Here is a 13,537-nt window from a genome sequence, read left to right on the forward strand (position 1 = left end):
GAGCCGGTGGGGATGCGGCACCCCCGAAGCCCGCGGCGCCGGGCCCGGCCGCCTCGCCGGCGGCGTTGGACCGGCAGACGCTTGTGGCCGTGCTGCAGTTCCTGCGGCGCAGCAACCTCCGCGAGTCCGAGGAGATCCTGCGGCGCGAAGCCCGCCTGCTCGGCGACGACCTGGGTGGCGCCGCGCTGAGCCCCGGCAGCGCCGGGCTCCTGGCGGGCTCCGGCAGCGATGGGGACTCCGGCGAGGCGCTGCTCGGCCGGGGCACCGGCGCTGCCGCCGTCGCCATAGGAGGCAGCGTCGCCACTGTCGCGACTTCCAGCCCCGGGGTGGCTGCGGTTGCCGCCGTGCCGCCGGGGAAAGGTGAGGCCCGCGGGGACTGCGGGGTCGGTCCCCGGGAAGTGGGGAGCCCGTGTGCTGCTCTGTTATGCTGGACATACGGGTCGGTGTCAGGTTCTCGGTGCCACCGAGAGTGTACCCCGGCGTTCCGGGAGGTGACTGGATGTCTCATTTCTCCGTACAATCCGCGGAGAAATCCGTGTCTCCTGGAGCAAGGGACCACGGACAGGGTGTCTCTGGCATTTGCAGGGAGCGCTGTGCAGCGAGAAGTGCTCCCGCTTGTATTTGTGTCCCATCACAACTGATCGAGTAGCGGGAACAGGAGGTTTCCACTGTAGTTAGTGGGGATTGTCCCGGATCTGGCCGCAGGGATGAGAACAGAGGTCTGATGTACAGGCTGCTGATGTTTGGGTGAAGGAGCCGTGGGATATTTGTAGATGAGGCTTTCTGCATTTCTTTATCGAGTTTCTGAGTGCTTGAGATGTCCTTTGGATAAATAAATTCTAAGTGTTGTTAATGAAGGTGTTCTGTGAGGCAGCTTTACTGAATAATGGAATTTCAGGAACGACTAGTCTGAGTTCCAGTGAGTGTACAGCATAAAGTCAGCTTGTTCCTGACATCACCAGATATTACCGTTTTTATATAAAAGACAAAACAATGGAAGTGTGTAAAAACAGAACTGTCAGTGTTAAGTGTCCCTGCTCCGTGATGGTTGTGTGGTGGTCTTGGTGAATTGTTCACTCAGTCTACTTAACTTGCTTGTTTACTGGAAGCAAAATAATTATAGTGGGAATGTTTTGCATTCTGCTCCTTGTTTAAGAGTTTCTAGCCCTAGCAATGAAATAACTCATTCTGGTGATGTTAGTGGCTTCTTCCCTTACACTTAAACTCCTGGCTGAATTAGGCGCTAAGTGGGCAGCTGTTGGCAGGGACAGTCCAAAAAGCTGCTGGAGAGAATTGGCTGCTGGACCGATGTGCTCTCACCCGTATTGCTTAGACTTGAATGGGCACAGGACGTGTTTTGCTCACCTGACGGGGGTTGTGGCCGCTGTTTGTTTGCTGGCTCTTCCAGACTGTGTGAGCAGCTGTTGTTGTTGGCTGGTGCTTTTGCAGTCGGGGGCGCGGTGGTTGTGGAGGACCAGCCGGACGTGAGCGCGGTGCTGTCGGCCTACAACCAGCAAGGGGACCCCACGCTGTACGAGGAGTACTACAGCGGGCTCAAACACTTCATCGAGTGCTCCCTGGACTGTCACCGGGCAGAGCTGTCTCAGCTCTTTTATCCTCTCTTTGTGCACATGTACCTGGAATTGGTCTACAATCAACATGAGAGTGAGGCAAAGTCTTTTTTTGAAAGGTGATTGATTTTCATTTGTGCATTTGTGTTATTTTGTGTTTGCAACTTCAGCTAAATCTGTGAGCTATTTGTATACATATACATGCGTATGTATTATTCTTCTCTAAAGAGACTGGAGAGATTTGAAATCTCAAGTAACAGTGCCATGGGTTGTAGTAACTGTTGTTAAATTCTTTTCCAATCTCCTGTTAGAAAGATGTGCAAACTAGTGAACTGTACATTGACAGAGTTTGAACTGTGTTAATGGTGTGCTGATGGGCTCCATGCTGCAAAAGTATCAATGAAGAGATTCTGCATCTTTAGGGAAAGATTGTGGGGTTAGTTTTTATCACTGGAAGATTGCACTGAGATGCCAAAATAATGAATAAGTATTTGGTGATATCACTTTGAAATGAGTTTAAAGACATTAATTTCTGGCTAATCTGTAACTTTCTGTACTTTACTATGTTTCACTTGTTTATCACTTGAGAAGAAAAAAGAATTTAATTTGTTTTGTGGATTCAACCATTGTGAAATAATTCAATCCAAAAGTATAACTTTGTTTCCCTTCAAATGGTTCTGTATCCCTTGCCACAACTGTTTTATAGCAAGTTGGGTGACTAAACCTTTTACCATATCTTAAATTGTTTCAATAGATTTCATGGGGATCAGGAGTGCTATTACCAGGATGACCTGCGTGTACTGTCGAGCTTAACCAAAAAAGAACACATGAAAGGCAACGAGACCATGCTGGATTTCCGAACAAGCAAGTTTGTGCTGCGCATTTCCCGTGACTCTTACCAGCTCCTGAAGAGGCATCTTCAGGAAAAGCAGAACAATCAGATCTGGAACATTGTTCAGGAGCATCTTTACATTGATATCTTTGATGGAATGCCTCGCAGTAAACAACAGATAGATGCTATGGTTGGAAGCTTGGCTGGGGAGGCAAAACGAGAGGCTAATAAAGCAAAGGTAGGAGACAAAGATTGTTGTGCTTTTTACAAATCTCTCTGCTTTTTCAGGGAGATACCTTAGTATAGATTGACAATCATAACTTGAGATCTTCAAAGACAGCATGAACAGAACAAAGGAAGAGAACTGTACAAACAGGTGTTGACAGGAGTAGAGAGATCAAGATGTATTGCTGTCACGTGGACAAAACTGCTGAATCCTTTTGAGATACAACCTTGTGTTCAGCCCACTGAACTAAACTTCAGCTAACTCATTAATTATTTTGGAGTTTTAAAATGGACACCTGACTATTTGGCTTCCTCTTTTGTACAACAGATGGTAATTTTGATTTGCTACCAGTTGTTACTGGAAGAGCTGGTGGGTAGTACCACACAGTACTATACAAATAAATGAGGCAGGGTGGGGATTGCACTTTAAGGAAGGACTAAGAAATGGTGGGAGAACTTAACAGTTGTCCAGATCAGTTGGCTGGGTAAACCAGAAGAAAATTTACTATATTCCTTATGGGCTAAGGAATAATATATGCTGTAATACTAAACAGAGCATTTTTAAAGGGGCAGCTCTATTGCTTGGACTACTACATTGAAAAGTTACCATTAAAAAATCTGGTTTTCAGTAAGAACAGCAATTACTTTTTTGTCTTGTGTGATTTTTTTATTGGCTGGTAGGTTTTCTTCGGCTTATTGAAAGAACCAGAGTTTGATGTGCCTTTGGATGATGAGGATGAAGAAGGAGAAAATGAGGAAGGAAAGCCAAAGAAGAAAAAACCTAAAAAAGATAATGTAGGGTCAAAAAGTAAAAAGCAGGACCCTAATGCTCCTCCCCAAAACAGGTACCAAGGAAATAATGTGTAGAGAAGTTTTTAAAATCCATCTTGTCAAGCCAAATCTGCATCTCTGTTCACATGGCATTTTTATAATTTTGGCTATTTTGTCTGTACACAGCTTTAGCCATAACACTTCTAAGGGACATCATGGAACCCTTGGCTTAACCCTCTGTCATTGTCTATCAAGTCAATCTAGATTTTCCTTGATGAAATTTTACTTGGTTACCCACTAATATTTCAGGTCATGCTCAGTTGTTTATCTTGTTCCAGTACCTGTCTGAAATTCTGAAAGCTACTGGCTCTCTTTCTCATCAGTTAGTCTTCTACAGAGTCTTTCATATTTTCTAATTCTTGTTTCTTGTTTGAATACTGAGGTATGAGGTTGCATGCGAAGGTTTCACTCTGTTTGGATTAATGGTAAGGAAAGTGCTTTTTTGGTAAAAATGTGTGCTTCTTGTCTAGAATTCCTCTGCCAGAACTGAAAGACTCTGACAAGCTGGATAAAGTAATGAATATGAAGGAAGCTGCGAGGCGAGTACGTCTTGGGCCAGAGTGCCTGCCCTCCATCTGTTTCTACACATTCCTTAATGCTTACCAGGTTGGTAAAAGAGTTTGAGTAATAGGGGAAAGGAATCAAAATTATGAGCATCACTCTTGCTGAAGAAAAAAGACAACAGTGTTGGCAAGGGTAATCGAAGTATTTGCATTAAACATTGCTAAGTTTATGTTCCAAAATGTTTAAAATTCTCTTCAAAGACTCCTTAAACTATAAAATTTCCATGTTCCTTGGTTTTGCTTCGATTTTGCTATAATTCTTTCCTTTGCTTTTCCAGTCCTAAGTGTTTCCTGCAGAACACAGTAAATGTTTTGCACTGGAGTACTGGAAAGCAATACTCTTTGTCAGTTCTGACTGTACTTCATACATAAACCTTTATTTTTAATGGGGCAAGATTTTGTGTATGTTTATGTTCATCCTACAGTAATTATCTCTATTTCTGTAAATTAGTCAAATTACCTTTTTAATAGTTCTTAGGATTTTGTAATATTTGCAATGTATAATGAGAGATGCAAAGAGTATAACTGGATATTTTGTGTGTAGGGTCTGACTGCAGTGGATATCACAGATGACTCCAGCATGATTGTAGGAGGCTTTGCTGACTCTACTGTCAGAGTGTGGTCTGTGACTCCAAAAAAGCTACGCAGTGTGAAAACAGCTGCAGGTAATTAGGACAAAAACATTTAACAGGAGCATACATAACTTGTGACATTTGTGTTCTGCCTGAACAGGCAAGAAGATATCTGTGGCAGGATAGTTGGCTGCAGTGGTTGGATGCTTCACTTTGAAGAAACAATATATGCTTACATATGAAACAATATATGATTACATCCTTCATGCTACCTACACGCTAGAAACAGTTTTAAAGGAATGAGAAATCTGGTCACGTACACCTGCTGTGAGGTGGTCAGTGCACAGAGCTTGGAACTAGTCATAACTAGTGTGGAGCTAGCCTAAGTAGTGTGGAACTAGCCATCTTGCTTCTTAACTGGATGGTAACTACAGGGTGTAATAGACAGCTGGGGTTTGGTGATCTAGGAGAGAGACTAGAGGTACCGTGGGGGAAAGGAGGGAACTCTGAGAAAGTTGGAAAAGAATGTTCTTAGTTAAACACCTACTACTCAAATTCATGGAAACCAGCCTGCTTTAATTCTGCTGCTTGTGTTGTGGTTGAAGCTGGATACTGTGCAAACATTTCTAAATCTTGATATTTAAGTGAGATGATGTCATGATGACATTTATCTTTGAACTTCTGACAGTTGTTCTGATGCATGAACTTTGAAATCTTGCAGACCTCAGTCTCATTGACAAAGAATCAGATGATGTCTTGGAGAGGATCATGGATGAGAAAACAGCAAGTGAGTTGAAGATTTTATATGGTCACAGTGGACCTGTCTATGGCACCAGCTTCAGTCCTGATAGGTAAAAGTTTACAAGCTAACTAGTTTGCTTGTCTTCAGTTTTGATTGCATGCTACTGAATGAGAACATATTCTTAATGCAGCTTTTTCCAGGTTAAAGCAATTTTTGCTCAGGCAGCTTGTAATAAACTGTGTAAATGCTCATAAAGTTCAGGGTGTTGAGCTCTGTCAACTATTACTGAAATCAGCTATAGCTGAGATTACCAGCACTGTTTTGGAGATTTAGGACTTAGATGACAAAAATACAGTTTTGCAAACTGTAGTTTAAGCTGGGTTTTAACTGAGTGATACATAGAGAGGAAAAGTACTGCAGCACTTTTATAACTAGGAGTGTTGCAAATCTTAAAGTCTCAGTAGCACATAATTGTACTCCAGGTTTCTTGTATTCTATTGAGACTTTATTTTCAGAAGGTATGGAACAGTATCTTTAAAATAAGAAATTTTAAACCTTTGTGTAACAAGGGGAGTCTGGACAGTGGAAAAGAGATTTAAATGTCTCAGGTTTTGCTTTTGCTTGTGATTAGTCAGGAAACAGCCACCACAGAAACACAGCTGAGAAGTAAACTACGTGTGGAAGAAATATAGTCTATTATTATAATTGAGAATGAGAGCATTATATGAATTCTCTTTCAGGGAATCATGAAATTTTGTTCAGAGTTGTAATAGAAGATCCTGTAAAAAATTAATACAGTGTAGCAGTTTACTAGTAATTTTTTCCTGTAACTGGAATTCCTGAGTAAAGACCTCCTCTGTGGTGTGTTTTTTGGGTTTTTCACCCCCCCAGTATTAAGTGCCATCAGAATTAATCATCAGTGTCAAATCATCTCTTTTTTTGCATAAGGGCCTAAGACTGGGTTCTGCTTGAATTGTTTTCTGCACTGAAATGCTGATTTGTGGGTAACATGCCAAATTGGTGCTGAGAGGGGACACTTCTATCATGGACATTTCACAGTGTTTATGCAATATTTATACAGCCCCTGTGTGAGTTTGATATGTTATATGCTATATTTTCTCCTATGGCAGGAACTATCTGTTGTCCTGTTCTGAGGATGGCACTGTGAGATTGTGGAGTCTCCAAACATTCACGTGTTTGGTGGGATACAAAGGACACAATTATCCAGTTTGGGATACACAGTTCTCACCTTATGGTTATTACTTTGTGTCTGGTGGACATGACAGAGTGGCTCGGTAAGAAACTGAATGTGTTTTTTACTTGTCTGGGTCAGTTTGTGGTGGATCAACCCCAAAATTCATTAACTGATACACTCTTGTCTACTCTATTACTCGAATTTTATGTCAGTTAAAATACTGAACAAATATTAATGCAGTTCTACTATTTTTTCAACACACATTATATTATCTCATGGTTTTCTATTTTTTCAACACATATTAGTAATACCTGATGACTAAAGAGATTATGTCCTCCTAAGTGACCCTCTGATTAGAAGTATTCTCCTCTAACTGTTGAACAGATTGACAGAATGTTCTTTATTTCTCCATTTTGAAAAGTATGTTTTCCCAAAAAGCACCCTGCTAATTCAATAAACTGACCCATAAGAAATCACTCCACAATTACTTTTTTTTTTTTTTCTCATTGTGCAGCTGATCACTGAATCATGGAACAGTTTGGGTTGGAAGGGACCTTTAAAGGCCATGTAGTCCAACAGCCCTGCAATGAGCAGGGACATCTTAAACTAGATCAGGCTGCTTAGAGCCCCATCCAGCCTGACCTTGAATGTATCCAGGGATGGGACATCTCCCACCTCTCTGGGCAACTTGGGTGTTTTACTACCCTCATTGTAAAAAATGTCTTCCTTATATCTAGACTAAATCTACCTTCCTTTAGTTTAAAATCATTATTCCTTGTCCTTTGCAATAGACCCTGATAAAAAGTCTGTCCCCATCTTTCTTCTAATCCTCCTTTAAGTACTGAAAGGCCACAAGGTCTCCCCAGAGCCAACCCTTCTCCAGGCTAAAATGTTATCCCTTCCTCATTGCAGAGGTACTTCAGCCCTCTGAGCATTTTTGTGGCTTCCTCTAGAGTTGCTCCAACAGATACAGAGACTGTAGGGTTCTTTTATTAATACAGCTTTTCTTTTCAGTCTGTGGGCAACAGATCACTACCAGCCATTACGGATCTTCGCTGGCCATCTTGCAGATGTGACGTGTACCCGATTTCATCCAAACTCCAACTATATTGCTACAGGCTCAGCAGACAGGACTATAAGGCTCTGGGATGTTTTGAATGGGAATTGTGTAAGAATATTCACTGGACATAAGGTAAAGGCAGATCACTGACAGTGTGAAAGTGATTTTATTTCTATGCTGAGATTCTAAACAGTTCTGTTCTGAACAGAGCTTGACTGACTGAATGTGAGTAGATGTAATTAACTTGTTTTGCTGCCTCCCCATGTCTGTTTTAGGGACCAATTCATTCACTGGCATTTTCTCCTAATGGACGATTCCTGGCTACTGGAGCAACAGATGGAAGAGTTCTGCTGTGGGATATTGGACATGGCCTGATGGTTGGCGAATTGAAGGGGCACACAGACACTGTCTACGCACTCAGATTCAGTAGGGATGGGGAGATCTTGGCATCAGGTAAAATTCACCAGGAACGGTGAAGTGTCCATTGTATTCCATAATTCTGAAGAGGAATGATATAATTAGTTCCTTAAATTGAAAAAAGACAAAGTAGAATCACTTGCTTAGCAAAAGCAGCAAGGACTGGTAACTTTCATGTGTGCATTCAGTATGCTCTATGAGGCTTGCTATAGTGTTTTGCTTTCTGAGCTTTAATTTCTGTTAACTTGCTCCCCAGAACCATTTTTTATATTCTATTTTATAACAAAATACTTTAAACTATGGGTTTTTTTCTTTTTAGGTTCAATGGATAACACAGTTCGTCTGTGGGATGCTGTGAAGGCATTTGAAGATTTAGAAACCGATGACTTTACTACAGCCACTGGACACATAAACTTGCCTGAAAACTCACAGGACTTGCTACTGGGCACGTACATGACTAAATCAACCCCAGTTGTTCATCTCCACTTCACACGCAGGAACCTGCTGCTGGCTGCAGGAGCCTATAGCTCACAGTAGATCAGGAAGCTGAGACTGACTGTGCCAAGTCATTGCAGTAGTGACCTCAGGATGTGAGACGAGAGGGAATGTCTTGAACAGAAGGATCCCACAAGTCCATTGCAAGGAGTCTGAAACTAATTTATGCAAGCAGCAGTTCTCAGTTCTGCTGTTTCATATTTATCTGCAGTTTGAAAATGCTGGAGATGGACAAGACATTGTGGCTGTAAAAGAAGGAACTGTTCGTGGTGCTTTTGGTAACATAGATGTGTACATATGAAATGAGCCATCTCTTCCCAGAGGTGGTACTGAGCTCTGCTGAAACTTGTGAAAAGTTAACAGCCTTTACACGTGTTCTCAGATTTTTTTAAAGCACTTAATTTATGTATAGCAAATGTTTCATCAGTCTCAAACACAAGCAAAACTGTCCATTTTCAGGAAAGAAGAATGTAGTTTGATCCACCACAGCCTGGGCTGGGCAGCAGGTGTGGTGAGATCTCAGCAGCACCAGGGCATTGACGGAGCGGGCCCGGCAGCCCGGTGCTTGTGGGGCACTGTGGCCGAGCTCCGTGCGCGGATTTTATGCAGCCAAGTACTACGTCCTGAAAAGATTTCAAACTGGTGTGCTCTTTTGAGGTGTCAGAAACACAGATCTTGTTACTGTTTTCAAAGGTAGCCAGTGCTGTCAGTGTGATAAGCAACCAGAAGCGCAATGTGAATTTTATTTACTTTCATACTTTATTGTATGAGAAAATAAAAGAGGGGAACTGAGGCACAGCTGAAAAAGTGGACTTAAACCCTTTACTTTGTATTAGCTGTAAAAGAACATTAATAACCTGTATCCTTTCTGCATAAGGTTTAACATAAAAAAACCGGATAAAACTAGCCAAGATACAGAAACATTATAGCAGCAGGAAAGGATAAGTGTGTGTGAGTTCACTTTTGAAAGGCCAGCTTGTCTGCTGAGTGACAATTCCTACCCACAAAAAGATTGTACCCAGTGAGTCCTCCTGGACTACCAATAAAGCTGTGTTTTATTTGTAAAGAAGAGTAAAACATGCAGAACCCTGGGAAGAACGTCTGTGTCTTTCAACCAAAACCTCCACCATCAAAGGCCAGGTCCAGCGTAGCTTGGGTTGGTTTTTGTTGTTAATCTCTTACAAGATTTGTGCAGAGAAATCTCTTTTGTGTTCCTCATTACTTCACACTAAGGACCTGGACACTTGAACAATCTACTGGCTCTCTAGTGAAAATGAAAACAAGACTTGTCATTTCTAAGGTAAATGGAGAACTACCTCCTCTTTCATCTCTTGTTTGCTCTAACAGAGTAAATCTATACTACAGGCATTATACATCAAAATAAAGTGTGAAAAATTCACTAGGAAGCTCACCTAGATATCTTCTTCAAAGAAAAAAGGGTAAAAATTATTTTGATTTTTTTTTTTGTGTAATGATACCTCAACAAAATTTCCTAGCTCTCGACCAGTTAGATTTAAGTACAATTTTTGACAGCTTAAAGAAAACACTGCCACATTCTGCCTTTGTATTTTGTACAGTTTTATACTTTTGATATCATAATAAATACTAAAACCACTTAGTTTGTGTCTATATGTTACAAGAAGATATTTACTTCCCTTCCTGGTTGGAATGGAAGCAAGAGCAGTTTGTAACTGTGACAACTCTGCTAAGAGAAACAAAGTAATCAGAAATGTTTAAGTGATAAACAGCCATTCCATATAAATCTTGTTATAAAGGAAGACTACAGATTCTAGCTCCTGCCATTATTACACTCTTGTGGGAGAATTAAATACAGCTGGAGCCACCTATGCAAACACTCCGGAGGGAAAGATGACCAGATCTGTTCAGCAGGCACAGCATGTACAAAAATGGCTTTAAGAAAAAAGTAGAGAGAGCATCAAAACCCTGTAATTAATTTTTCCATTTTTCCCAGCAATCATTCCTGCCTCCTGCTGCCCTCAGTTTGGGAAGTAAACTATTTACAAACTTTAGCATGGTTCAACCCCTGCTGCTGGCAGAAGTGTGGTACCATCACATTCCCACATCAGCGCTGTGACAGGTAAGGAAGGCTCCAAGTGTTAATTGCACTACAGAAGGACACTGTGGAGAATGGGATAGACACAGGTGAGTGTTGGGCAGGGAGGAGACTGCACACATCTAACTGTGGTAGAGCATCTCCTGTCACAAGAGACAGGAAAAGGAATCACTGGACTAGTTGGGTCACCGTTGATGAATGTGGAGAGTTACAGGAACTTCACATCACTAGGCTAAGCCATTTTCCTTTTTCCCTCCACAAGAGAAACCAGTAACAGAAAAAGCTCAAGGGTCAGCCTATTTTCAGAGGTTTTCCATCAAGACCAAAGAGGTTCTGTGCAAAATACAGACAAGTGAGGCAGAAGATGTCACAGTTCCCATGTAAGGTACTAGCTTAGAATGCAAAAAGTGGGAGCAACCAGATGGCTGCAAACCATGCAAGCTGTGACACAGATGTGTGGAGATGCTTGGATCAGCTGCAGGCCCTGTGCAGGGCTGTGGCCCTGAGGTCCTTCCTAGGTGCTCAGAACACCTTAGGATGTGTTACAACAGCAGCAGAGTTAAGATAGTAATGACACAGTCACATGCTCCATCTCTGCTACAAGCAACTAATTTTGACAAAGGAAGAAAAATGAGAAGTACCACACTCTGGCTTTTTTGGACCATTTCATACTTTCAATAAAACAAGTAATTATTTATATTTTATTAGCCACAACAGGTCATCAGCCTGCATTACACTGATACAGATTGGAGGTTCAGACATGCCAGGAACCTGCCAAGAGAAGAAAGGTCACACATAGCAATTCTTGCACAATGTTAACTGAGCATCCCCCTGCCCCAAGCCCAAACTATTTTAGCTACGAGCAGCCAGATTTTAGCACACCCAGGAAGAAGTGGCTGATGCCCTCTTAACACAACAATGTTTTATTATTGTTTTATACACCTTTCTTCAGGCTATGAGGACAGCCCATAGGTTTTGTCTAAATGCCATTTTGGTGAAAATTGTTTATTTGAAAGTGACCCCAAAATTTTGTAGCACTTGGTTGTTGCTATACAAGTCCAGTCTTGTATAGAGGACCCCTTCTGCACAGGCCTTGAATAATCATGTGCAGCAACATGCACAGTTCCATCATGTGGTGCTCCTGTACTCTGTTCAAATGAAGGTCTTAACAGACTGCATTCATCTCTACTCTGAATTTTAATACAGTCAAGAAATAAGTCCTTAAGTACTACTTCATGGTTTCAATAACCTACAAAGCAAGTTATCCCTATTTTACAGCAAAAGGGCAGCCCAGAGGCACCTAATATTTGTAGGCAAAGCTCAATGTGTCTTGCTGCAACATCCTTCTGTTCCTCCTTCCCTGCTTACTCTTCCTCCCTACATCCCATCCTTAGTCTCATGTCAGAAGAACAAGAACACTGTATCCCATACTTTCTGGACTCCCTTTAATAACCCACTTCATTCAGAATGCCCCAAATAAGTCAATGCTAGAGATTATTTGAGGTTTAAAATGGTAAATAAGAAGTCCATGTGCCTGTGTTTCTGTCTCTCATTACACTGTATTATTGGCAACTAGTCCTCTGTCACTGCTTCCTGACCTGGCACTGAAGCGTTTTGGTCCTGGAGGAACATCAGCCACTCACCTTTTACTTATCTGTCACAGCAGGAGCTTGCTTCTTAGGCCTAAACTTGAAATACAAGACAAGGAGTGCAACACCCGTGTACGTTGCTATTACATACTGGAAAACAGAAAAGTTAAATTTAGTTTCAGTCTAAGCCCCAGAAAACGCCATTATACAAGACTATAAAACAATGTACTGAATACATACATTCCTCCTGCCTATGATGGTGTAGGAATTGAAGTACTTCTGAAATCCAGTGAACTGGTGTTGAGATCCCGAGTCATGGCCAGCCATGGCTGCTTGTCCTAACAAACAGTACAGGACAGGGAATTAATATAAAGTCACCTGGACAGGATTGATAGGAAAATAAAACGAATCTCTACACTGAGCTTCATAATTCCATTGTATGCTCCCAAATTTGCTTTCAGGACATTTGACAAGTAGTGGATAAACAAAAGGAGCAGGCACATCCAGAGCAGATAAGCAAATAAAGGGTTCACTGCACAATAAAAGCAGAGTGGTTTTTGAATGTTTAGAGATACATTTTTCTGAAGCGGATGCCATGTTTAGGACAAACGTTTTTCTCTTATATTCTGCCTCCCCCAAAGGCCCCCCAGCCCGGACCCGGATCCCCAGGCAGCAGACGCCGCAGCCCGGGGTCCCTGCGGCAGGCACACGGAATGCTCTGCGGTCACTAACCCAGCCCGTGTGTCATCCACCGCTTATCCAACCCAACCCCGCAGCGCTGTCTCCGGCGTGTAACCAGGGAAGCGTTAGCAGACTGTGCCTCAGTTAAAAGGCTTAATGGAACAGCCCCTCTAAACGGGCCCCATGCGATCGGCAAAGACTCGACACGCCAAGGTCATCCTTTCTCGTGCCTGACCGATGCAAAAGCTTGGGCAAGAGCCGAGGCGCCCTTCCGAGGACGGGAAGGCACCCGTGACAACACGAGTCCTGTTTTGCGGAGGAGCCCGCTGCCCTTGCCCGGCTACACCCGCGACCCCGCGCCCGGGGCCGGGCGGGGAACGGACGAGCCAGCGCCCGGGACTCAGAAGCAGCCACGCCGCGGCTGAAGGCCGCGGGTGCCCCGGCGCTGCGGAGAGCCGTCGTTCCCCCCACAGGAGCAGGACCGACCCCGCCCGGGCCGCCCCGCCGTACCTGGGCCGCCGCCGTCCCCGCCGCGCTCTGCCCTTCGCCTCTGCCCTCCCACAAGATGGCGGCGGCGGGCGCCGCGCGCAGCCCCCGGGCGCGCCGATTGGCTGCGGGCCCCGGGACGCGGCCTGGCCCCGCCCTCTCCCCGCTGGGTGGCTGAGGCGCGGCTGCGCCACTTCCGGCCGC

At 43.4% G+C, this 13,537-nt stretch overlaps 2 protein-coding genes across 2 annotated transcripts in view; one reads left to right on the forward strand and one right to left on the reverse strand.

The window, feature by feature from the left end:
• The window catches only part of TAF5 (TATA-box binding protein associated factor 5), an 11,439-nt gene extending 92 nt beyond the window's left edge, over window positions 1–11,347 (forward strand). The window contains 11 exon segments of the mRNA XM_039708888.1: window positions 1–360; window positions 1,450–1,690; window positions 2,326–2,641; window positions 3,310–3,473; window positions 3,930–4,065; window positions 4,567–4,687; window positions 5,316–5,445; window positions 6,467–6,631; window positions 7,546–7,723; window positions 7,867–8,044; window positions 8,328–11,347. The exon segment at window positions 1–360 is cut by the window's left edge and continues 20 nt beyond it. Coding sequence (XP_039564822.1) covers window positions 1–360; window positions 1,450–1,690; window positions 2,326–2,641; window positions 3,310–3,473; window positions 3,930–4,065; window positions 4,567–4,687; window positions 5,316–5,445; window positions 6,467–6,631; window positions 7,546–7,723; window positions 7,867–8,044; window positions 8,328–8,545 — 2,207 coding nt within the window. The 3' untranslated portion in view covers window positions 8,546–11,347.
• Window positions 11,230–13,482, reverse strand: ATP5MK (ATP synthase membrane subunit k). Its single transcript, XM_039708889.1, has 4 exons — window positions 13,358–13,482; window positions 12,407–12,504; window positions 12,221–12,316; window positions 11,230–11,348 (listed from the first exon to the last, which is right to left on the reverse strand). Exons 2-3 carry the CDS (start codon window positions 12,491–12,493, stop codon window positions 12,224–12,226), a joined length of 180 nt encoding a protein of 59 aa, XP_039564823.1. The 5' UTR covers window positions 12,494–12,504; window positions 13,358–13,482; the 3' UTR covers window positions 11,230–11,348; window positions 12,221–12,223.
• Between the last annotated feature and the right edge of the window lie 55 nt (window positions 13,483–13,537).

The sequence above is a fragment of the Passer montanus genome, unplaced genomic scaffold (genome assembly GCF_014805655.1).
Source record: "Passer montanus isolate IOZ18808 unplaced genomic scaffold, ASM1480565v1 scaffold21, whole genome shotgun sequence".
In the NCBI taxonomy this organism is placed as follows: domain Eukaryota; kingdom Metazoa; phylum Chordata; class Aves; order Passeriformes; family Passeridae; genus Passer; species Passer montanus.